This window comes from Mobula birostris, chromosome 2, assembly GCF_030028105.1.
Source record: "Mobula birostris isolate sMobBir1 chromosome 2, sMobBir1.hap1, whole genome shotgun sequence".
Taxonomy (NCBI): Eukaryota; Metazoa; Chordata; class Chondrichthyes; order Myliobatiformes; family Myliobatidae; genus Mobula; species Mobula birostris.
The window spans coordinates 209,443,520-209,470,998 of NC_092371.1; the positions used below are offsets into that span (position 1 = coordinate 209,443,520).

At 41.0% G+C, this 27,479-nt stretch overlaps 1 protein-coding gene across 11 annotated transcripts in view; it reads right to left on the reverse strand.

Moving 5' to 3' along the window:
- The window catches only part of dtnba (dystrobrevin, beta a), a 505,261-nt gene that overhangs the window by 38,956 nt on the left and 438,826 nt on the right, over nucleotides 1-27,479 (reverse strand). For 10 of the 11 annotated variants that reach the window (XM_072251383.1, XM_072251379.1, XM_072251384.1 and 7 more), the window contains 2 exons: nucleotides 5,211-5,370; nucleotides 1,896-1,985 (listed from right to left, as the gene is read on the reverse strand). In XM_072251383.1, the coding sequence (XP_072107484.1) occupies nucleotides 1,896-1,985; nucleotides 5,211-5,370 (250 nt within the window). Of the gene's footprint in view, nucleotides 1-1,895; nucleotides 1,986-5,210; nucleotides 5,371-7,791; nucleotides 7,858-27,479 lie in introns of those variants that run through there. The other variant, XM_072251390.1, reaches the window with a different exon arrangement.

The window sequence follows — 27,479 nt, forward strand, 5'->3', positions numbered from 1 at the left end:
TGCAACTGTAACAAAACCCAATTTCCCCCAGGATCAATAAAGTATGTCTACCTATCTATCTATCTGTAGAAGAAACCACTGCAGAAGGTATGGAGATTATATTGAAAAAAGCAGGACTGGAACAATGCAAAAATAATCATGTGAAGAGAGACATTCTACAGCTGATCATCAAATGCCACATACAATACTAAGTTAAGTTTGATTAGCATCTGATACATTTTACCAGGAAGGATAATGCATACCCATTAAAGTCACACAGCTTGTTTATGTTATTGTTCAGGGTGGTATGGTATTGCGGGCAGGGGAAGAGTTGTCTATCTGCAGTGGTGTGCAGAAGATGAACCGAGCAAAGGCGATATATTTAACGACCATAAGGTTAAGAATGGAGTAATAACTCGAGGAAGTGAATGGGTCAAGGATAGGATGAAGGTTGCAGACATTGCCCCTGATAGTAGAGGAACGTGAGACATTGACTATTTTTTGTGAACATTGTAGCCAAAAAAAAAAGATAGTTTGCTGGCTAGTTATTGGGTCAGAATAAAGTTTAAGGAAATGATGAGTGTATTTTGCAAAATAGAAAAACTTAAGATTGTATGCAAGAAAACAGGACGAAAGCTTTGGGATAACAACAATGATAGGTTGATAGGACAGAAGGTGGTCAGGTGCAAGAGGAAGATGTTAGAAGGAAAAAGACCTGATGTATGAATTGAATTAATCTTAAAGATTATTCCACAGGCAATGTAAAGCAAGAGTTGAAGATGTACTTTGGAAGCTGGGCCTTAAGTTATTTTGGGAAATATAGAATGTCAAAGATGGAAGGAGGATTAGGCTATTCAGCTCTTCAAGCATGCTCTGCTGTATTCTCATTATCAAATCCCCCCTTCACAATCTCCTTGTGTATAAAAATCTATCTATCTCCATTTTAAAATATTTTTGGTGACTTAGCCTCCATTACCTTCTACAGAGAAGAATTCCATGGGTTTACCATCCTTTGAGTGAAAAAAATCTCTCCTCATCTGATTCCTAATATTTTAACCTGGATCTTGAAACTGTCATCTCTGGCTGTAGGGAAACATCCTTACTGCATCCAGCCTATTGAGCCCTGTCAGAATGTTGTACATTTCAATCAGGTCCCTTCTCTGGTCTTCTAAACTCCAGTGAACATTGTCCTAGTCAACCCAATCTTTGCTAATTTGACAGTCTTGCCTTTCCAGGAATCAGTTATGTAAACTATAAATGAAATCCCTTGATGACTAGTATATTCTTAGGCAAAGAGGAGAATAAATCTGCACACAATACACTAGGTGTGGTCTTGTCAAGGCCTTACACAGATTTAGCAAGACATCCTTGCTACGTTTAATGGGAAAGATGAACACAACCTGGACCATTTGGCAGACTTGGCCCTAAGCATCACTCTGAACAGCAGAAAATTGCTCTGAAGGTATTATCCCATTACTATTCCTTATACAGATAGTGTAATGACGGCATCACATATTGTTTCATGACTTTCTGAACAAACAAGATGGCTCGTGCTATGGATCAGAGTCCTATTGGATATCAGAGTCATGCTGGATATGAAAAGAAGCAATGTGGGATAACCTGTAAATGGGAATGCAAGTACGATTATTGTTCTAGCTTTGGAAATATGCTGCTAGTTAAATTTAATTTAGGCAAATTTTGGATTACCATATCATGCTGCTAGTTAAATTTAATTTAAGCAAATTTTGGAGTACCAGATCCCTTTAAGAGTAAGAACATTAGAGTTGGCACATTAAGCATGGATGGCACTTTTTAAAAAATAATAACTGTTTTGACAACAAAGAGCACCAATATAGCCTGTAGGTAAAACATTAGGGCAGTAAGATGATTGACTCAGTTTCAATGAATGTTCCTACCTGAATGGAGTTCCTTGACCAGCGAGGACATGGTGTTTGTAATGGAATCAGCTGCCACCAACAAATCATTCCGCAAGTTTCTGCGGGCTCCTGTGGAAAATTAAATTTAAAACTGCTGGTTCAGGCTGGTGAACGATCCATAACACTAAAAGAACATTCTGTATTGTAAATTAGAACTTATAAAGATATCTGCTCTAATTACCTGAAGATTCTAGAATGGATGTTCCAAGATTGGAGGGCAAAGTGGAAGAAAAAAAAGAGAACACATGGAGTAGAGATTGTAACTACTGGACTATCTCCCACAAAGATAGGGATTAACACTGGTATCGTAATATGTTGTACAGACTTTACTGATTATACAACTGTATTTGATAGAAGAGCTATCTTGAATGACCATGGACAATCATATCTATTCATATCAGAAGCATTCATTTTATGAAGCAAAGCTTCTGATTTGCTTTATTTATCATGATAAGCATCAGATTAACACATTATCTATTTTCCCTCCCTTTATTTACTTCCTTGAAAGTTTCAAAACGTATTTTATTCATAAAGATTTCTAACATATATAATGAAGCTCACCCATCAAACTTCTCAACACAAGTAAAACTATTCCATTTATGTAATCTTAGCGTGGTATCATGTATCATCGATATAAAACGCTTAAGCAAACAGTTTATGGGGCATTAGTACAGACGGCATGTGTGTGATACACAATGACGGGAGGACCATAAACTGTAACCTTCCTCCTCAGGGCCTTAAAGTGACTACAAGCAGCTTCACGGACCTCTCAGCATCTAGTCCTGGATCTTAGGTTATGCAGGCTTGTGGCACTCAGTCATGAAACAAGAACTTCCACAGGCAGACTAGAAAGTGCTTTTCAAAGAGATGATAGCTCTAAAACAGTATGCGCCTCAATGAAAAGCCTTGTTCATTTATTGGATGTGGAAACTGCTGTCACGGCTAGCGTTTATAACTTATAACTAATTCTTGATGATATGGTCCCGGTGAGCCTTCTTTCTGATGTCCATATGGTGAAGGCACTCTCTTGCTGTTATTGGTGAAAGCTCTTGGATTTACATTTAGCAATGACGGAGAAAGGGATATACATCAATTGAGTCAGTTTATGACTGGAATGGGAACTTGGCAGTGGTTGAATTCCCATGTGCTTGCTGCACATGTCCGTTGAGATGGTAGCCTTCCTGGTTTTGAGTTTGACCAACTGTTACATTGAATTTTGTACACACTGTATCCTTTGTCTGGTATTTCTTTTTAAAGTCCCCTTTCTTGTAGAAACCATAAAGACAGGACTTCCTATTAATCATCATGTTCAAACTATAGACTCTTTGTCGCTGAACCTTTATAGATCCAGATCAAGGATTTTCTTCAATTAAAATAATATGATTCAGGAGAAAAGGAACTTAAATGTACCAGAATTAGAAGCAACGAAGAATAGGAAGGGTAAATTATGAAATAATTCATTTACTGTCTTCCATACCAATGACATACAAATTATTACTCCTTTGACTAGCTGAGTAAATAAATCTAAAATATAATGTTGTAGATTTAAACGACTGTGTGTGACAATTAAGTTATATTTAAAACTGCACTTGAAAATTTCAATGAAGAGGATATAAATGTTGTGATAATGTGCAATTTACTTCTGTGTGCACAAGAACATGAAGTGACAACAGAATAAACTCAACGTGATCAATTTACTGCATGACAAGCCTCACTGCAACAACCAGTAACGTGCTGAAAGGACTCATCAATGGTTCCATTTAATATCGCCAAATCGGAAATAGGCTTAACAATGGTCAATTCAAGCTCTGCAAGACGCACTCCTCTCTTGACCTAGAATAGTCTTGACCCAGGCATGGGCACAAGTGTTGAATGCCACAGCAGTTTCCAATCTTGGCATCAAGACTACATTTGATTCAGAATTGTGCAAATGTCTCACAGCGAATGAGCGAATGGGCGAACGGGCCAAAGGACAGGTTCTCCTGCAACTTGAGTCATGCACCATAGAGACAACAGCTGGTGTGGCTGGTCATATAATACAGTCCAGATGTCTCCCTCCCAGTACCACCAGCATTGCTGGATTCTCTGACTTCAATATTTTGAAGGCCAGTGTGGTCTAGAAGGTAAAGTATACCTTCTTCATTGACACTGAATCAGGCTGCAGACTGTTACAAATAGTTCATCTCTTGCCTCCAAGACTGAAGTCATGAGTTGGATGAAATTGCTATGATTACTCACATAAGTATTTAAGAAGCTCAAAGTACTCAGTTCAGAACATTGTCTGAATAATACTCTACACTATTGGAATTAGTGGCTAGGGTGTGTACCATCTACAGCAATGCAGCATACTTCATCAGTGTTTCCATTACCAGCAAGAAGAAAGAAGGATACACTTGAAAACACACTTACATCCAAATTTACTTCCATATAACATAGTATTCTAAGTCTGGTCTAAATTGCTGTTTCTTCACTGCCTAGTGTCCTGAGTTCTCTACCTTGCAGCATTATGGAAACAGCATCACACTAATGACTAAAGTGGTTCAAGAAGAAAAGTCTTTCCCAGGGCACCAAGTAATGGGAAATCAATGCAATCCTGTCTCCATCCTGAGAACAAACTAACAACATTATCTTGAATTATACTTTCCACTTAAGTGTTTATCACTTGTAACTGATCGGAAGAAAATATAAAGGGACATACAGAAAGGAATGGCTATTTCACTACAATCTCACGTAACTTAGAGCTTGAAATACTAGCTGTAGTTTTAGGTTCAGTCATTTCCTTTGCAAGTTCAAGTCAAAACCATTGTTGTTCAGGTTGATGAATGAAAAATGAAAAGTTATAGGAAAGGTACGTCGTATCTGGAGTTTCTCTGGTTAGCGGAGGATTTCCCTCCATGCCTCTCTGACGTAGTGGGGAATCGCGTACGAGGCAAGTTACAGCAGTGATTTGCTATAAATGTAGCCAAATTGACTTGTACCCAAAATGTTTACCTATATTCTCTGAGCTTCACGGATAGATTTTCCTTCCTTTTGGTAAATGTGCCTAAATAAGAATTACTGCTTCTTCAGCACCTTCTTCCACGATGATGCTACTTATAAAAGACATTGTTCAGCCTAATTTCTACAAAAAAGCATGATTGTAATTTTGATATTACAAATGATGGGACATAGTAAGTCACCTCTTTAAAATCAGTAAACAGAATACATAGTTTAAAAAAAGCATCTTATCAACAAATCATGAAAGCATGCATGCATAACAATGAAAAGACAAGGTAATTAATATCTTACACTTACCTTGTGCAAAAGCTTCTTGCACATCTCCGCCAACCCCAGACAAGGAATCCTGAGGACCATGGGTTGGTGTGGAACAGGCAGACGTTGATCTTACAGGCATTGGCATGGGGCGGCTGGCACCATGGCTAGGTGACGAACGAGGAGAACCGGCTGCTTGAGCCTGAAGATTTAGAGCACAGAACAAGTCTACCTCAAAACCCAGTCCATAACATCTTACAAACATAGAAACCAGGTCGACCATCCCTGAAGCAACCCATGATATCTTCTAAGATTACCACAGATAAATACACACCTATCTTCAGACTCACTGACTTGATACTACTCATAGTCACTATTTGCTCTCAACGTGCTTAGTGCGCAAAAGTGCAAATTTCTATTTAACTACACTTAACACACATAAAAGTTGCTGGTGAAGGCAACAGGCCAGGCAGCATCTCTAGGAAGAGGTACAGTCGACATTCCTGCAGATTTCCTCGTGTTTGCGGATTTAACTGCACTTTCTCACTTTTACAATGAAGATTACACCATTACTTTATGATGGCCATTTAATTCAAAGTGCAAAAACACAGGTAAAGATAGACCACAATGTCCTCTCCCAAGAACACATATACTTCCTCAATAAGCTCCACTTACAGAGCTTGAGATCACTACACTCAAACAAGGTCATTCACTGGACTTGCCCTGCTCCTATAAAACTACTTTAACTAATCATGTTTCCCTGCCAAGAAACCTCTGAACAAAATAGCCCATCCTCCAGTAGCACATTGGGACAAACCTGCCTTTTATATCTCCAGCACCCATACCTTTCTGTAGGCCTCATGTTTTCATGTTCTGGCACAGCAGGTTTTGCTACTCTTTAACATTTGAAGCGCAACATCAGAGCTAAGAAGTCCATTCATTCAGTTTGTGGAACCAGGCGAATAGCCTTTCACAGGCATTAACAGAACCACAAAAACTGAGTGCAGGGCTGTTTCATGGCAACGGCCTGAAAGACCTGCTTTGTCAATATATTTGCTGCCTCAGACATATGGAAGCAGGCCAAGTAGCAGATGGCCAGCGGGTACAATTAGCCTCATTTTGCTGTGGCAGACTGAAAAGAAATAGCTAATAATTTTGCTCACCTTTTACTGTTAGTATTGACAGGCTTAAAAGTTACTTGTTGCTGCTACCCACTCTTGGCCGATTGGACTGTTTGTTGAGAGATTATGAAGACTTATTGAGGACAGTGATGTAATGGTGGCAATAATGTGGCTATTAATAAGTCTTAGAGAGTACAGGGTCACTTTTGTAGCAGAAAACAGAGATTTACCTCTGTCTTCACACACCGAGAATGCTGCTGAAAAAACATCCACTGGATGTCTGAGCTTGGCTTTCAACAAGTCTAAATACACAAAGGTGAAGATGAATTCTATTGTTAGAATAAACAATAAGATGAAAAATACATTTAGAACAGTAAATGGCAACTCCTCTGACACAAAGCAAATGGTTGGTAATAAAGTACAATGACAGTTAAGTATAAAGATTTCTTGGAACTGATGCTTGTGAAATTGAGCAGTATCATACCAGTACTTCCAGCAAGATAAAGAGCTAGTTTGTTGTAAATTTAATTTGTGAAGTGAAATGGCAATTTTTTTTGGCATTCAGCAAACGGAGTAACTTTTAAAAGGAACATTATGTACATAAATGAGGAGGAGTCAGCAGTTGATGCAAATCACCATTCAGGAATGACCTGCACTTGGCCTACCAGACCGAGCCATGTTGATCCAGCAGGTGTGATGCATGAATGGCTTATCAGAATGGAGTTACAGCTCACAGTTCAGGGGAATAAATCAGAATTGGAATCAGGTTTAATATCATTGGCATGAGTAGTGAAATATGTTGTTAAGCGGCAGCATTGCAATACATAAAAATAAAGAATTGTGAATTACACTGATTAAAAAGTTAAATTAAATATAGGTGGTGCAAAAAGAGGGAAAAAAGTAAGTTTGTAAAAGTAGTGAGGTAATAGGTTCAACGTCCATTCAGACATCTGATTACAGAGGGGATGAAGCTGTTCCTGAATCGTAGGGTGTCTGCCACAGGTGGGTAAAAGGAACTGTGCTGACCACTGTTGTACATTCAGTAACCGGACACCGTCTGTATCTGAGGTGTAAGGGAGTCCTATGCGCAAGGACATATCAGAGCTTTGGTAGCTGACCTCCACCATGACAGGGAGAAGACAAGACCTCGTTGAGAAGATCCACAAGCGGCAAAGAGTCCAAAGGAAGGTTGCTGAAGGAGAAGATCTGTTTGCATTTGCCACTGAGGCCAGCAGAGTTGCAGCTACACAGCTGTATGTGGATTTATGTCAGATAAGGTAACTGTAACTGCTCATTTCTGAGCTGACAATTCATTCCTGGTAGCTGCATCAAACATCAGTCACACCTCCAAGTATATACTGCGCTGTGGCTTCGATGGGGTGATGAAATTCTTTGCTCAAGGTGAGGGGAATTCATCACCCCCTTCTTCAGTAATAGACATCAGTGGCACATCTTTGCAGACATCATAGACTTCCCCACCATTCAGAGGGAGTTGACAGAAGTCACACATCATGAAGGACGCAAATTAGAAACTTCAGCTTTCACGTCAACAGCAATGAGGTCCATTCCTAGTAGAGTCAACAACGATAGGGAAAAAAAAATCAGATGCTTCAAGTTGTGAACTGAGGAGCCTGTGGCAGTTTGTCAGACTGTGGCACTCTGGGTGGGATGGGCAGACTGTAGCACCCGGGCAAAATGGGCAGACTGTGGCACCCTGGGCAGGATGGGCAGACAGTGGCACCCAGGGTGGGGTGGGTAGACTGTGGCACACTGGGCAGGTTGGGCAGTCTGTGGCACCCTGGGCAGGATGGGCAGACTGTGGCACCCCAGGTGAGATGGGCAGACTGTGGCACTCTGGGCGGATTGGGCAGACTGTGGCACTCTGGGCGGATTGGGCAGACTGTGGCACCCTGGGCGAGATGGGCAGACTGTGGCACTCTGGGCGAGATGGGCAGACTGTGGCACCCAGGGTGGGTTGGGTAAACTGCGGCACCTTGGGCAGGATGGCAGACTGTGGCACCCAGAGGCAGTTTGTTCCAAAGCAACATGTGGCTCTTGAGTGACAAGGACCATCATGCCTGCTTCTTGATTCCAGTCAGAGCTCTACACACCGAAGTGCTATGGCCTCGTACTCAGAACTACAGAGTTCAGCAATGGAGTTGTGATTTTAATGGCTGAACTGGTGGCACATTTCAGAGAGGATCACTCATTTCACTGTCACCCCATCAGCCCACCCTATCACACCCTGACCCTTTTCTACAGCTACATGAGAAGAGGATCAAGGCTGGAAATCCGAGCAACACACACAAAATGCTGGAGGAACTCAGCAGACGAGGCTGCATCTATGAAAAAGAGTACAGTTGATGTTTATTTTCTGTGTTGATAGTTGACAGAAGTCAAAGTCTAGTTAATTTAATTGTCGTATGCACATGCACATGAATACGCAGGTGCAACATAAGGCTACTTACAGCAGTGTTCCAGGCACATAGCATTATATAAACAGCATTCAGGAAAAAAAGGCATAAATTAAATGTAAAATTTGCACAAGAAATAAAAACACAATTGAAGTAAAAACAAAGCCCAGTTTACTGCAAAGTGATCGGAGTGGTCATGGTATTACTAAACTGCAGTGGTGATCAGGGCTTTGACAGTTGGTTAAGAAGTTGAAGGGAGATAACCGTTCTAGAACTTGTTCTGTAGGTCTTCCGGCTTCTCTTTAGCTGATGGCACGGCCCAGTTAATAGGGATCTTTGACAGTGGATGTTGCTCTCTGGAAGTGGCACCTTCTGTACATACTACCCATGGTGGAGAGGGATATGTCCACAATGTACTGGACAGAGCTCATGACTTTCTGCAGCTTCTTACATTGTTGTACAATCAAATTGCCACACTGTATCAGATCATCCTTTCCCGATGTGGCACATGCTTTAATTTCCACCAAGGCAGCCTGAATACTATTGCCATGGTTTGGAAAAGAGCTACTGCACAGGACCGAAAGAAGCTGCAGAAGGTTGTAAATCTAGTCAATAGACAATAGACAATAGATGCAGGAGTAGGCCATTCGGCCCTTCGAGCCAGCACCACCATGCACTGTGATCATGGCTGATCATCCACTATCAGTATCCACTTCCTGTCTTATCCCCATAACCTTTGATTCCACTATCTTCAAGAGCTCTATCCATCTATTTTTTGAAAGCATCCAGAGACTTGGCCTCCACAGCCTTCTGGGGCAGGGCATTCCATATATCCACCACTCTCTGGGTGAAAAAGTTTTTCCTCAACTCCGTTCTAAATGGCCTACCCCTAATTCTTAAACTGTAGCCTCTGGTTCTGGACTCACCCATCAGCGGGAACATGCTTCCTGCCTGCAGCGTGTCCAATCCCTGAATAATCTTATATGTTTCAATAAGATCCCCTCTCAGCCTTCTAAATTCCAGAGTATACAAGCCCAGTTGCTCCAATCTTTCGACATTCCAGGAATTAACCTTGTGAACCTACGCTGCACTCCCTCAATAGCAAGAATGTCCTTCCTCAAATTTGGAGACCAAAACTGCACACAGTACTCCAGGTGTGGTCTCACCAGGGTCCTGTACAGCTGCAGAAGGACCTCTTTGCTCTTACACTCAATTCCCCTTGTTATGAAGGCCAGCATGCCATTAGCTTTTTTCACTGCCTGCTGTACTTGTGTGCTTGCTTTCAGTGACTGATTTACAAGAACACCTAGATCTCGTTGTGCTTCCCTTTTTCCTACCTTGACTCTATTTAGACAATAATCTGCCTTCCCGTTCTTACCACCAAAGTGGATAACCTCACATTTATCCACATTAAACTGCAACTGCCATTGCATCTGCCCACCCACCCAGCCTGTCCAAGTCACCCAGCATTCTCACAACATCCTCCTCACATTTCACACTGCCTCCCAGCTTTGTGTCATCAGCAAATTTGTTAATGTTACTTTTAATTCCCTCATCTAAATCATTACTATATATTGTAAACAGCTGCGGTCCCAGCACTGAACCCTGTGGTACCCCACTGGTCACCGCCTGCCATTCCGAAAGGGACCCGTTAATCACTACTCTTTGTTTTCTGTCAGCCAGCCAATTTTCAATCCATGTCAGTACTCTGCCCCCAATACCATGTGCCCTAATTTTGCCCACTAATCTCCTATGTGGGGCTTTATCAAAGGCTTTCTGGAAGTCCAGGTACATTACATCCATTGGCTCTCCCTTGTCCATTTTCATAGTTACATCCTCAAAAAATTCCAGATTAGTCAAGCACGATTTCCCCTTCGTAAATCCATGCTGACTTGGACCAATCCTGTTACTGCTATCCAGATGTGTCGTAATTTCAGCTTTTATAATTGACTACAGCACCTTCCCCACCACCGATGTCAGGCTAAACGGTCTATAATTCCCTGTTTTCTCTCTTCCTCCCTTCTTGAAGAGAGGGACAACATTAGCCACTCTCCAATCCACAGGAACTGATCCTGAATCTATAGAACATTGGAAAATGATTACCAATGCGTCCACGATTTCTAAAGCCACCTCAAGTACCCTGGGATGCAGACCATCAGGTTCCGGGGACTTATCAGCCTTCAGACCCAACAGTCTATCCAACACCATTTCCTGCCTAATATAAATTTCCTTCAATTCATCCATTACCCTAGGTCTTTTGGCCACTATTACATCTGGGAGATTGTTTGTGTCTTCCCTAGTGAAGTCAGATCCAAAGTACCTGTTCAACTCGTCTGCCATTTCCTTGTTCCCCATAATAAATTCACTTGCTCCTGTCTTCAAGGGCCCAATTTTAGTCTTAACTATTTTTTTCCTTTTCACATAGCTAAAGAAGCTTTTACTATCCTCCTTTATATTCTTGGCTAGTTTACCTTCGTACCTCATTTTTTCTCCGCGTATTGCCTTTTTAGTTACCTTCTGTTGTTCTTTAAAAGTTTCCCAATCCTCCGGCTTCCCACCCATCTTTGCTATTGTTATACTTCTTCTCTTTTATTTTTATACTGTCCATTACTTCCCTTGTCAGCCACGGCCTCCTCTTACTCCCCTTAGGATCTTTCTTCCTCTTTGGAATGAACTGATCCTGCACCTTCCGCATTATTCCCAGAAACACTTGCCATTGCTGTTCCACTGTCATCCCTGCTAGAGTATTGTTCCATTGAGCTTTGGCCAGCTCCTCCCTCATAGCACCATAGTTCCCTTTGTTCAACTGTAATATGGACACTTCCGAGTTTCCCTTCTCCCTCTCAAATTGTAGATTAAAACTTATCATATTATGGTCACTACCTCCTAATGGCTCCTTTATCTCAAGGTCCCTGATCAAATCCAGTTCATTGCACAACACTAAATCTAGAATTGCGTTCTCTCTGATAGGCTCCAGTACAAGCTGTTCTAAGAATCCATCTCGGAGGGATTCCACAAACTCCCTTTCTTGGGGTCCAGTACCAATCTGATTCCTCCAGTCTACCTGCATGCTGAAGTCCCCCATAACAACTGTAGCATTACCTTGCGACATGCCAATTTTCACTCTTGATTCAACTTACACCCTACATCCAGACTACTGTTTGGGAGCCTGTAGATCACTCACATTAGGGTCTTTCTACCCTTAGAATTTCTTAGTTCTATCCATACTGACTCTACGTCTCCTGATTCTATGTCCCCCCTCGCAAGGGACTGAATATCATTCCTCACCAACAGAGCCACTCCACCCCGTCTGCCCATCAGTCTGTCCTTTCGATAAGACGTATAACCTTGAATATTCATTTCCCAGGCCCTGTCCACTTGAAGCCATGTCTCTGTTATTCCCACAACATCATACTTACTCCATCTTGGGTACTAGCCTACAAAGTACCCAGGACATCTTTAGGGAGCAGTGTCTCAGAAAGGCAGCGTCCATTATTAAGGACCTCCAGCACCCAGGGTATGCCCTTTTCTCCCTGTTACCATCAGATAGGAGTACAGAAACCCAAAGGCACACACTCAGTGATTCAGGAACAGCTTCTTCCCCTCTGCCATCCAATTCCTGAATGGACATTAAAGCTTTGGACACTACCTCACTTTTTTTTTTAATATACAGTATTTCTGTTTTTGCACATTTTTAAAAATCTATTCAATATATGTAATTAATTTACTTGTTTATTTATTATGTTTTATTTTATTTATTATTTTTTTCCCCTCTCTCTGAACTGCTGCTGATAAGTTAACAAATTTCACGTCACATGCCAGTGATAATAAACCTGATTCTGATTATGAACCATCAGGCAGGGGCCTTACGAGCAGCAAGAATCATTTTTGCCACATTTTTGCTATTACCATCGGCATGCATGCCACCAATTTCTTGTAACTATCAACCTGAAGCTTACTTGAACAACACAAACAGTAACACGACTACAAATGACTGGGTACCTCACAGCAAAGGATTTGCCTCCTAATTCCTCAAAGCCTTATAACCCTCTTACTTATGGAAGTCAGCTGTGTCATGGAGTATTCTCCATTTGCTCGGAAAAGCACACCATCCACATTAATGACAAATAACAGGAAACACTGTGATGCCACAAATCTATTGAGAGAACCAAATTCCAGTTTATTATCATACATATATGTTGTGAAATTCTGTCACAGTACAGTGCAAAACAAAAAAAATTACCAAGTTACAAAAGAAGTATTCTAAAAAATAAATAAATAGTGGAAAGAGAGAGCAAGATATTGAGGTATTGTTCGTGGGTTGATGGACAGTTCAGAAATATGATGGCCAAGGGGAGAAGCTGTTCCTAAAATGTTGAGTGTGTCTTCAGGCTCCTGCACCTCCTCCCTCATAGTAGTAATAGCAGAGGGCATATCCTAGATGGTGAAGGTCCTTCCTTAATGACAGACGGCACCTTCTTAAGGCACCACCTTTTGAGTGGAGAGTAGAGAGGGTTGTGCCCATGAAGGAGCAGCTGAATTTACAACCCTCTGCAGTTCTTTTTGACTTAATGCATTGGAGCCTCCATACCAGTCAGCGATGCAATTGCTCAGAATTCTCTCCACGTACAATGATAGAAATTTGCTAGAGTTTTTGGTAACATACCAGAGATCACTGACCTTAAATGTTAACTCCATTTCTCTCTCTACAGATGCTGAGTGAAATTCTGAGTGTTCCCAGAAATATATAAACTTGACACTGTCCAGAAAAAAGTTCAACGTAAATTTTATTATCAAAGTACATACATCTCATCACATACAACCCTGAGAATCATTTTCCTGCGAGCATACTCAGTAAATCTATTGAAGAGAAACTACACAGGATCAATGAAAGATCAGCTGGAATGCAGAATGCAACAAACTGTGCAAATGCAAATATAAATAAATAGCAGTAAATAATGAGAACATGAGATAACAAGGTAAAGAGCCCTCAAAGTGAGGTCATTGGTTGTAGGAACATCTCAATTGATGGGCAAGTGAATGGAGTTATCCCCTTTGTTCGAGAGCCTGATGGTTGAGGTGTAGTAACTGTTCTTGAACCTGGTGCTGTGAATGCAGAGGCTCCTGTACCTTCTATCTGATGGTAACAGCAAGTTCTGGGTGGTGGGGATCTCCGATGATGAATGCCGCTTTCCTATGACAGTATTTCATGTAGATTTGTTCAATGCTTGGGAGGGTTTTACCCGTGATGTACTGGGCTGAATCCACTACCATCTGCAGGATTTTCCTTTCAAAGGAATTGGGAGTTTCGATACCAGGCCATGATGCAGCCAATCAATCCACTATCCACTACACACATATGGAAGTTTGTCAAAGTTTTAGATGATACACTGGAACTTTGCTGACTCCTAAGGAAGCAGAGGAACTACCATGCTTGCTTACAATTGCACTTATACGCCGGGCCCAGGACAGATCCTCTGATACATCCTGGACAGGATATGAAAGCCTGTTTGAGTGGCACCGTGCCCACATAGCCCACAATTAACAAAATCCACAATAACCTGTCGAGACTTCTTCGGCAATTTCAAAAAAGATTCCTATTTACACTCCAGCAAAGTAAGAAGAGCAATCCTCTGAGTACATCAACAAGTCTAAAGAAATTTGGCCTGTCCCCTAAAACACTCACTAATTTTTATAGATGCACCGTAGAAAGCACTCTTCTAGGGTGCATCACAACCTGGTATGGAAGTTGTCCTGTCCAAGACCGAAAGAAGCTGCAGAAGATTATGAACACGGCGCAGCACGTCACACAAACCAATCTTCCGTCCTTGGACTCACTTTACACCGCACGCTGGCGGAGCAGTGCTGTCAGGATAATCAAGGACACGACCCACCCAGCCAACACACTTTTCGTCCCTCTTCCCCCCGGGAGAAGGCTCAGGAGCTTGAAGACTCGTACGGCCAGATTTGGGAACAGCTTCTTTCCAACTGTGATAAGACTGCTGAACGGATCCTGACCCGGATCTGGGCCGTACCCTCCAAATATCCAGACCTGCCTCTCGGTTTTTTTTCCCACTACCTTACTTTCCATTTTTCTATTTTCTATTTATGATTTATAATTTAATTTTTATATTTACTAATTTTTACTATTTTTAATATTAATAATATTTAATTTTTGTAATCCAGGGAGTGGGAAGTGCAGAATCAAATATCGCTGTGATGATTGTACGTTCTAGTATCAATTGTTTGGTGACAATAAAATATAAAGTCTGTCTCTAGGTTGTTCACAGGACAGTCACACTGTAGATTACAGCTGTGTAGAAACCCTACAGTTCCCTTCCTAACAGTACATCAGAACCTTCACCACAGCACTGCTACTGAGAATATACTTCCTTAGCATCTCCTTCAATGTTTATCAGACCTGATGTGTTTGTAATATATGTATCCTGTGACTGAATTATAACAGAACCAAGTAACCTCCAGCTCATCTTCCCTCCAAAGCTAACCCCCTCAGTATCTGCATGACAGCCATTTGTAAATGCAGGAACCAAATTATCCACCACACATCTATAAAAGTTTGTCAAAATTTTAGATGGCACGCCATATTTCCACAGGATCCTAAGGAGGTAGAGGCATCGGTGCGCTTTCTTCACAATTGCACTTACGTGCTGGGTTCAGGACAGAACCTCTCCTATGCCCTGGGCAAGACACGATGCAGCCTGTTTGAGTGGCACTTTACAACAAACCGCATCCACATTGCCTACAAGGATCAAAATACACAACAACCTGTTGAGAACCAAACCTCCACACCCAATGAAGACCAAAATTATCCACCCAATGAAGAGCATAACTGTACACACATCAACTGGTTACAAGTGTGCATTTCACTGATTATAGCCATAGGGTTTACTGCAACCCATCCATGTTTGGCACTTCACTTCTGGCCTCACGCTGGCGTTCCTGAGCTGACAGCCACAGAGGGCTTCTCTGCTCCACTCCATTTTATTGACCGAGACATCCTGAGCTGCATCGGAAACTTGTGATACCTGCTCCTCCCTTTCCCAGATTTACCAGAGCCTCTTGAAAAGCTTCCGCAACCAGTGGAACGAGTTCCAAAAGCTAATGCAGCAAATGAGCTCCCCTTGATGAGATGCAGTCAGCGGTTTAATCAGCACTGCAAAGTTTCAGCTGATGCTGGCAAGCCCTAAAATTATACCACGTGGATTGGCAGCATACTGTTAAGCAGCATTGCTGACATTGGCTGGATGCTGCAGTCACGATCGGGAGGTGAAAATACGAACTGCAGCTGCAACCTTCACTGTGTCAAACCGTTTACACACTCAGTGCAATTGCAGCATATTCTCCAGTGTGGCACATTTTGGCAACAGACCTGCTTTAGTGACTTTGAAGTGCACTGCATTCTTTATGGAGTCTCTCTGCAGCAAAGAAAAGTAGCGAATATTGTACCTAATGAATACAAAAGCCTTCAGAATCAGGTTTATTATCACTGACATACGTCATGAAATTTGCTGGTTTGTGCCAACAGTACGGTGCAAGACATTTTTAAAAAATACCATGTTACAATAAATAAATAAGGAGCGCAAAAGTGAAATAGCGAAGTAGTATTCATAGAGCATTCAGAAATCCGATGACAGAGGCAAATCATTTATCCAATGTTTATTTTAATGTATTAAGGCAACTTAGGGCTGTATTCTACATGAGGGGTATTGTATAGTATTTCATCATGAAGTGCTCATGCACTATTTTAACAGATTATATATCATTTGATTGCAACTTCAGTCTTATAATCACTCTGTGGTATTCATTACTTCTTGCCTAATCCACTAAACTTCAGTGTGACACACGATAGGCACAGCAAATTGAATGTGGGCAGCATGGCAGTAGTAGAATTCCTCAGGTTATTATGGGAAAATAAAAATCAAATTGCAATTTTAGCTTCTGTGTTATCTAGCCCTTGCTGAAAAACGTGATGCGATGTTTGGTTTTGACAGCACTAGAATCATCAACAATGACCTCACTAACAATACTAAATGAAACAGATTATTCAGATGCTTTTGACAAAGAATTCCCTTAAATTAACACGGCAGCAAAATTCATCTGCAATTCCCAAAGATTCAGTGCAAAAATATTGCTTTAAGATGAAGCTATATTCCACAGGTTCAGCACACAATGTGGGCTAACACACCACCATTGGAGTGAGGGAGCCCTGTATCACTAGCTGTGCCATCCTGCTGAAGTTATGATGAACCTTGAACTTGTCTTAATTGTGTGAAGGTTCAGAGGGTGTAATGTTCAATAGTACACTTTGAAGAAGGATATCTGACTATCTTTTCACAAGGCACAGGATAGACAGGTCCCACAGAGGAAGAAGTTCTCAAATGGCAGGGGTAGGCAACCACGGCTGACAAAGGAAGTTAAGGACTGTATAAAAGTCAAGGAAAGGGCATACAAGGTAGCAAAAGTGAGTGGGTCATTGGATGATTGGAAAGCTTTTAAAATTCAACAAAAGGCAACTAAAAAAACTATAAGAAAGAAAAAGATGAAATATGAGGGCAGACTACCAATAATATAAAGCAGGAACCAAAAGATTTTTCCAGTTATATAAAGAGGTAAAGGGAGATGAGTGTTGATATTGGACTACTGGAAAATGATGCTTGTGAGGTAGTAACGGGGGACGAAGAAATGGCAGATGAAATTAATGGATACTTTACATCAGTCTTCACTTTGGAAGGCACTAGCAGTGTGCAAGAGGTCCATGAGAGTCAGGGAGCAGGAGTGAGTGCCATTGCTGTTACAAAGAAAAAAGTGCTAGGCAAAATTCAAAGGACTTAGAAGTGCTTAAGTCACCTGGGCCAGATGGACTACATGCCAGCATCCTGGGAGAGGTCGCTAAAAAGATAATGGATGCATTGGTCATGATCTTTCAAGAATCACTTGATTCTGGCATGATCTCAGAGGATTGCAAATGTCATTCCACTCTTTAAGAAGGGAGGAAGGCAAAAAAAAAAAGGCAATTATAGGCCAGTGAGCCTAACCTCAGTGGTTGGGGAAGTGTTGGAGTCTATTATTAAGGATGAGGTTTTAAGGTATTTAGAGACTAATGATAAAATAAGTCAAAGTCAGCATGGTTTCTTTCATAGGCAAGAATGTGCTAGAACTCTTCGAGGAGGTAACAAGCAGGGTGGACAAAGGAGAGACAGTGGATGTCATTTACTTGGATTTTCAGAAAGTGTTTGATAAGGAGCCACACTTAAGGCTGCTTAACAAGATAAAATCCTATGACGTTAAAGGAAAGACTGGCATGGATAGCAGAACGGCTGACAGGCAGGAGGCAGCAAGTGGGAATTAAAAGTGGCCTTTTCTGGTTGGCTGCTGGTGACTAGTGGTGTTCCTCAGGGGGCAGTATTGGGACCACTGCTTTTCACATTGTTTGTCAATGGTTTAGATAATGGAATTGATGGCTTTGTGGCAAAGTTTGCGGATGATACGAAGACAGGTGGAGGGGTAGATAGAGCTGAGAAAGCAATGTGATTGCAGCAGGACTTAGACAAATTGAAGGAGTGGGCAAAAACATGGCAGATAGAATACAGTGTTGGGAACTGTATGATAATGCATTTTACTAAAATGGACAATAGTGCAGACTATGATCTAAATGGGAAGAATGTTCAAACTTCAGAGGTATAGAGGGACATAGGAGTCATTGTGCAAGACTCCCAAAAGGTTAATTTACAGGTTGAGTCTGTGATAAAGAAGGCAAATGCAATGTTGGCAATTATTTCAAAGGGAATAGAATGTAAAAGCAAGGAGATAATGCTGAGCCTTTATAAGACAATAGTTAGGCTGCACTCAGAGCATCGTCAAGAGTTTTGGGTTCCATATCTCAGAAAAGATGTGTTGTCATTGGAGAGAGTCCAGAGGAGGTTCACGAGGATGATTTCAGGAATGAAGGGGTTAACGTATGAGGAGCATTTGGCAGCTTTGTACCTGTATTTAGTGGAATTTAGAAGAATGCCGGGGGGGGGGGGGGGGGAGTCTCATTGAAACCTACTGATGTTGAAAGGACTAGATGGGTGGATGTGGAGATGATGTTTCTTCTGGTGGGGGTATCCAGAACTAGAGGGCACAGCCTCAAAATTGAGAGGCAACCCTTTAGAACTGAGGTAAAGAGGAACTTTTTAGCCAAAGAGTAGTAAATCTGTGAAATGCTCTGCCACAGACTACGGTGGAGGCCAAGTTCCGTGCATGTACTTAAGACAGATGTTGATCGGTGGGCACGTGGCCAAGTGGTTAAGGCACTGAACTACTGATCTGAACGTTGTGAGTTCGATCCCTAGCTGAGGCAGCGTGTTGTATCCTTGAGCAAGGCACTTAACCACATAGTGCTCTGCGACGACATTGGTGCCAAACTGTATGGGTCCTAATGCCCTTCCCTTGGACAACATCGGTGTCATGGAGAGGGGAGACTTGCAGCATGGGCAACTGCCGGTCTTCCATACAACCTTGCCCAGGCCTGCGCCCTGGACAGTGAAGACTTTCCCGGTGCAGATCCATGGTCTCGCAAGACAAACGGATGCCTTATTGATCGTTTCCTGATTCGTCAGGACATCAAAGGTTAGAGCAAGAAGCCAGGTGTAATGGTTTCAGTGGGATCTGGGATCAGCCATGATGGAATGGCAGAGCAGACTCGATGGGCTGAATGGCCTAGTTCTGCTCCAATGTCTTATGGTCTGATCTGGTGTCACATCCAACATCTTTCATCAATAAGTGTCTTAAATGCATTTAAACTGCATTGAACTCACTGTGTTTTAAGATGTTGCAACTAAATTGACAGCTTTAATAACAACATTTCAAACAAAATGTCTACATGATGCTGAAACTACTGTACATGTCCCAGAAATGCTATACTTCCTTGAACATATACTGTACAGGTGCCCTTCAACATGATCAATGTTTCCTGAGGTACTTGAGAGAGAGTGATTGATACACAAGTTCTTCAACTGAAATGGAAATGGAAATCGGATGGCCTTAACATGGGACACCTTCACCACCAATCCTACGTTGATTCAATATGGCAGCTCATAAGCAACTTTTCAGATGGGTAACAAATGCTGGCCTTGCATTTATTGTGGTAATGCAACGATTACCATTGCAAAAAGACTGACAGAAGTGGATAGTGAAGTGTCATACCACCACATATCACTGATGAAAATAAAGTCGACCATATGTGTTGTTAGGAATTATTGTACAGTAGTTCTTGATTACATTTCACACTTAGTTATCTTTTACCCATTTTACTTGCACCATACATTCCATATTTTTCACATCATCATGAATTATTTCTGCGAACATCAATCACCTCCCTTCAAAATAATAAAGCTATTCTGCATGAATTTTTTTCCTTGTGCAGTTCTGTCAGATTTTTCTTATTTAAGCAAATAAAAATGACTCATGAGAATTAGATTTTGTTCCATTCAACAACTCTCAGATGAATAGTATTTCAAAATATCAAACAGGCTTATGTGCTTACAAGATATACTACTCAATTTGACCATCAAGGAAAAACAAGGAGTAGCAAAATTCAGATAAAGTAATCAAACAAGCAAATGTTATAGATTTATATTATAGAGACATGGAGTCATTGAGTACAAAAGCAAGCCCTTCGACCTAACTTGTCTAACTTGTCGACCAAGATGTTAATCTGAGCTAGTCCCATTTACTTCAGGTTGACCCAAATCTCTCTAAGTCTGTTCTATCCACATACCTGTCGAAATATCTTTAGAACACTGTCACTGTACCCATCGCTACAGCTTCCTCCAGCAGTTTGTTCCATATTACAAACATATTTAATATTTTGAAGACTTAAATCAAAACTAATGATTTTGAGACGCGAGGATATGCCATAATTGATTTCTGAACACGAATTTGGTCTCATGACCATTGATGACAATTTGACTAAGCCAGCACCTGCTTTAATGCTCTTATTTTGCAGTAACTGAGGACACACCCATGAAACCAGCAGTCTGCTATGATTAATTTTCCCTTTATTCACTGGAGCAGCAGTACTGTTTTCACACATTGTTTAGATATGTAGTTTTTTTGTTGTTTGCAAGAGGTATTTTGTGATTAAATACCTCAAGTTACCATTTTTCTTAATATACCTTCTCAGCAGATTGCTACCTGCATCCGCACCACAAACTTTGATAAGGTGTTGCTGCAACACATCAATACAAAATGGCAAAACATTGTAGCTACTTTCACCGACACTATTTAAAGACTTTGGAGGAGGATTTCCCACAGTGATTTTCCCATACTTACTGTAATTTGATTTGCAAAATGGTTATTTCTGCACTTTTTTCCAGCATTTCTCTGGTTTCTCCACTGAGGTTATATTGCCACTTGAGAACACCTGAGAAACTTCACACCTATTAATCATAAACTATATGCTCCATTAAGATTAGGCTCAAAAGTAATAATATTACGAATCAGTCACGAACAATCTATTGCTATTTTTTTGACAAAATTACATGCTTGGGAATAAACTCAGAGTGAATGTTTTGACTTGGGTATGCACTCACTGTCAGCACATTGAAGTTATCAGGAGATTTAATGGTAAAACATGGAATTCCTGATATACAAGGTGAAGGGATTCCGCCTGCATGGAAAAGCCATTTTTCATCCCAAAGTCTATCATAATGAAGAATATTTATCAAAATGTTGGAATTGTTAAAAGCAAGGCACAGCTCTTTAAGTTCAGTTGATTGGTAGGAACTGGGTATTTTAAACATAATTACACATTTTTATGGAATTGCTTTACATTTCCCAATAAAAAGTGGAAAACCAAACATCAAAGGGATCACTGGTAGCCTGCAAGATGAATGAGTAAATTAGCAAGTGTTAGCTAAAACTGGATTTTAAATTGCTTACAAGACTTCAGTTATCTCTACAGGGAGTGCTGGATAACGCTCATCTATTCTTTCAATGAATGGACAATTTTAAATCGTTTAATTGGTGGTAAATTAAAACAATATGGCATACAGTGAAGACATCGGCTTTTTGCCAAGTTCCTCATTAAGGAACCAAACAGGAGACAAATCTCAAACATTGTTAAAATTTAATGATATTATTTCCATGTTTTAAAATATCCTATCATGAGATAGGAAAACAATAATTTACAGTGCATTAGGGTTATATCATTCCACTTAACAAGAGAAAATAATCCAATAGGAAGATTTGAATGCTAGTGTAGGAGCTCTCTTGGGATTATATTTCTATTCTATAAATCATAATTTGAAGGTTATTAAGGGATGTTGGAACAGAATAATAAAATCCTGCGACCATACCATGTATGCCGAGCAATGTACAGAGATGGCTACTCACACTGCCTAGACAGTATTGCAGGAGGATATCAACCATGAAAGGCATTAATCAAAAAGACAAAAACAACAGGAATTCTGCAGATGCTGGAAATTCAAGCAACACACATAAAAGTTGCTGGTGAACGCAGCAGGCCAGGCAGCATCTCTAGGAAGAGGTGCAGTCGACGTTTCAGGCCGAGACCCTTCGTCAGGACTAAATGAAGGAAGAGTGAGTAAGAGATTTGAAAGTTGGAGGGGGAGGGGGAGATCAGTTCAAGTCTGAAAGATTTTCCTGTTTACCCCTCCATCACCACCTCATAACCAGAAAAAAGTGCAAAAAAAACTTAAAAAACCAAATTAAAAACAGACAAGTTGTTTTTTTATATATAAGTTTCTTGCTCATGTGTTTTTATGATAGAAAGCCTGTTATTCATTAAACAGTGATCTATTTCTGAATCTTCATTAAATTCTGGCATCAAATGTTCGACATCAAACACTTCCGAACAAAGCTGTTACAGAAATGCGGAATGATCAACAGCATTGCTGGGTCTTTCCTTGTTCATTTGACTCCTATTATGTTTGAATTAAGTAGTGTGTAACCATCAAAAAATTCTGGCAAATCTGCTAGCTATCTGAAAAATAAAACAAATATTTAGTTTGATTTTATTAACGGAAACAAAATCTGCTGTTTATACGTAAACAAAATTTGTGAAATCAGTCTTGTTTCTGAATTAGAAGATCACATTTTAACGATTTGTTCCCAATTCAAAATATTTAGCTTGGACTGATGCTTCAGTGGAGCACTGTATCAAAAATATCACCTTCCAATTGAAATAAAGGTGTTGGATGAGGCGAAGCACAGATGGTGCAATGGATCACTGATAGATGAATAAAACAAATATTAAGGATTTTCATGAAGATCCCACCCTGAGTCTTGTGTACCTCTTCCAGAGGTCTACAGAAAAGCTGATGCAACCAGTTACCTGCTGGCTGAAACTAATCAATAACTGTAAGAGGTTGCAGCTAGAGAAACTAATACAAGCCCATAATCAATCCCTGAGTATCTGTATACATGGGCTTCAGTATAATTACAAGTTCATTGGATCATATACTGTAAATTCATCTATACAATAGCATTGGTCCAAGAAGGCAGAAGACAGGATTTTAGGATTAGTATATATCTCACTTAAAAATACATGCTTGGATTTCAGTCTGGAAGGACGTTCAGATGCAATTTTAGGAAAGGAGTGGCACTGCAAGTTGAACAGCTGTCTCTTATGACCTGACTTTAGTCCTGGCCTTCAGCGCTTGTTTTTGTGGAGTTTACACAGTCCCCTACCACTCTATGGTTTTGCCTTCCAGTTTCCTTGCGTTTTCTGATGATATGCAGGTTAATAGGCTAATTTTCCACGCTTAATTGTGCTGGTAAAATCCAGGGGGAGTTGATAGGAATTTAATAAAATGTGATCAGCCTAGGGTTAGTGTAAATGGTGCTTGATTGTTGGCACAGACTTGATGGACTAAGTGGCCTGTTTCCATGCAGCCCGAGTCTTTTACCCAATAAATGAATAACGGTTTTCTAAAGTTTCCAGCAGGACCTGAAAGACAGAGTTTAGACAGTTTAAGCTTTAGGCTTGATCCACAAAAACTAAGGCTGGTCACAGGAGGAGTGAAGATGAAGTATGCTCGTATCCCAAGGAACAACAGGATTGAGCACGGATTACAATCCACACCATGATTAAACAGCGTATTAAAGATGACAGCCATGGTTTTCCTACAAACACGGGAAAGGGATGCTGGTAGTACCTAACTCTAGTGGAACCCTGATTGCCAATGGCAACAGCAGAGGAGATAAAAGCATCATGTGCGAGAGTTATTCTTTTTTCACACTGCCCACTTAGAAAATAGCATGGCTTCTTTCAGACGTAAAGATTATGACAGAGGACACAGGTGGAAACAATCATGCCTTACTGCCATATTATACTTCTTTCAGCAAAGGGACCACAGACTAATTTCAAATATTTTCTTTCTCTTGGTACTCAAACCGTATACACACATGGTGCAACTTACTTCTTCTGCAACTTTCAGCTACATTAAAGGAGAAAAAACACATAAAACCACTTAACTGAAATAAAATTGCAAGCACTTGTGCATTTTCACAATTGTTTAGTGATATTTGTTGAGCATCAAACCTAACTTCATTTGAAAACGTTCCCAATTCCTTTAACCTCTTAAGGACTGTCAAAGCATTTCAGAATCGATTTCAAATTCACATTTATTCAGATAAAGAGATTCAAAGTGCATAGGGAGATATCCAAATGTTCCTTCATATTTTTTTCACAATGATTTCAAAATACATTCAAGAGCTATTACAGTAAACAGCCAAATTCTAAATCTGTCAATTTCTTTCAACTGAAAAAAAAGTAAGTCAGAAATTAGACTTCCTTTCTGTAGAGCAATAAAGTCCTATCACATTCCACAGAAACATTAAAAAAGTTTAATGGCATGAAAGAAAAAAATTCCTGATTATAAAAATATTTTTCATGTACACTTCTCCCGTGAAACAGTTAAGCAGTAAAGTTTCAAAACGCAAGCACGAGGAAATCTGAAGATTCTGTCGTGACGAAGGGTCTCGGCCCGAAACGTTGACTGTACCTCTTCCTAGAGATGCTGCCTGGCCTGCTGTGTTCACCAGCAACTTTGACATGTGAAGCAGCAAAGTTTTTAGTTTTGGTTTTACTTCATTGGAGTATTATGTGACATTAAGGCTGGAGTGTTCACTGAAATCCTTAAACTTTTGTTTCAGCAATCTGATGAACCCACCTGGTTCAAGCAGGCTTCAATTATACTGATGCTTTAAGAAAAGTGTGGTGACCTGCCTCAGTGACCATCTTCCAGTAGCACTAACATCCACTGTGATCAAGTGTTTCCAGATGTTGGTGATGAAACATATTGATTCCTGCCTGAGAAGTATCTTGAATCCACTCCAGCTTGCATACCGCCACAACTGATCAAGAGCTTATGCCACTTTGGCTACTCAAATCAATCCTGGGGCAGCAAAGATGCATACAGCAGGATGCTCTTCACTGACTACAGCTCAGCATTCAATATTATTATCCCCTCAAAACTACTCAACAAGTTCGAGGCCTCAATACCACCTTGTGCAACTGGATCCTTGATTTTCTCACTTACAGACCCCAATCAGTTCAGACTTGCTTCAATTGTTTGCATGTTTTCTTTTTCATTCCCTTGCATATCAGGTGGTTAGTTGTTTATTTTTATGTTATTTTTTTCTTTAACCGGGTTCTTCAGGTTTCTTGCATTGCGGCTACCTGTGAGAAACAAACCTCAATGTTGCATAATTTATACATTCTTTGATAATAAATGTACTTGAATCTTGAAATCTCCATCAGCATAGGTGCACGTCCTGTTTTTGTGCTTAGCCTGTTTTACTCACTTTACACTTATGACTGAGGCTAATGCCAATGCCATAGTCAAACTGATGACACCACTTTTGTAAACGGAATCAAAGGTGGTGATAAATTAGCATATAGAGGGAGATTGATAATCTGGCTGAGTAGTGCCACAACAACTTCTCACTCAATGTCAGCAAGACCAAGGAGCTGATTGTTGATTTCAGGAGGAGGAAACCAGAGGTCCATGAGCAAGTTCATATCGGATTGGAATTTTAAATACCTCGATGGTATCACTTCTGAGGATCTGTCCTGGCCCCAACACATATGTGCCATTATGAAGAAAGCATGGCAGTGTCTCTATTTTCTGAGAAGTTTGAATTGATTCGACATGACACCTAAAACTTTAACAAACTTTTATAGATGCGAGTGGAGAATATAATGACTGGTTGCATCACGGCCTGGTACGGAAACACCAACATCCTTGTACAGTAAATCCTACAAAATGTAGCAGACATGGCCCAGCCCATCACGGGTAAAGCTCTCCCCAACACTGAGCACATCTACATGAAGTGCTCTCTTCTCATGAGTGCCATCAGGAATAAGGTATAGGTGCTTCAGGATCAACACTAGGTTCAGGAACAATTATTACCCATCACCCATCAGGCTCTTTCACCAGTGGGGAAAGCTTCACTCACCCCATCATCAGAATATTGCCACAACCTATGGACTCACTTTCAAGGGCTCTTCATCTCATGTTAATACAACATAGAATAGCACAGTACATTACAGGCCCTTTGGCCCACGAAGTTGTGCCGACCCTCAAACCCTGCCTCCCATATAACCCCCCCCACCTTAAATTCCTCCATATAACTGTCTAGTAGTCTCTTAAACTTCACTAGTGTACCTGCCTCCACCACTGACTCAGGCAGTGCATTCCATGCACCAACTACTCTCTGAGCAAAAAACCTTCCTGTAATATCCCCCTTGAACTTCCCACCCCTTACCTTAAAGCCATGCCCTCTTGTATTGAGCAGTGGTGCCCTGGGGAAGAGGCGCTGGCTATCCACTCTATCTATTCCTCTTATTATCTTGTACACCTCTATCATGTCTCCTCTCATCCTCCTTCTCTCCAAAGAGTAAAACCCTAGCTCCCTTAATCTCTGATCATAATCCATATTTTCTAAACCAGGCAGCATCCTGGTAAATCTCCTCTGTACCCTTTCCAATGCTTCCACATCCTTCCTATAGTGAGGCAACCAGAACTGGACACAGTACTCCAATTGTGGTCTAACCAGAGTTTTATAAAGCTGCATCATTACATCGCGACTCTTATGAACGCACTACCCTATCTACCTGTGAGGCTACTTTCAGGGATCTGTGGACATGTAGCCCCAGATCCCTCTGCTCCTCCACACTACCAAGTATCCTGCCATTTACTTTGTACTCTGCCTTGGAGTTTGTTCTTCCAAAGTGTACCACCTCACACTTCTCCGGGTTGAACTCCATCTGCCACTTCTCAGGCCACTTCTGCATCCTATCAATGTCTCTCTGCAATCTTCGGCAATCCCCTACACTATCTACAACACCACCAACCTTTGTGTAATCTGCAAACTTGCCAACCCACCCCTCTACCCCCACATCCAGGTCATTAATAAAAATCACGAATAGTAGAGGTCTCAGAACAGATCCTTGTGGGACACCATAGTCACAATCCTCCAGTCTGAATGTACTCCCTTCACTACGACCCTCTGCCTTCTGCAGGCAAGCCAATTCTGAATCCACCTGGCCAAAATTCCCTGGATCCCATACCTTCTGACTTTCTGAATAAGCCTACCGTGTGGAACCTTGTCAAATGCCTTACTAATATCCATATAGATCACATCCACTGCACTACCCTCAACTATATGCCTGGTCACCTCCTCAAAGAACTCTATCAGGCTTCTTAGACATGATCTGCCCTTCACAAAGCCATGCTGACTGTCCC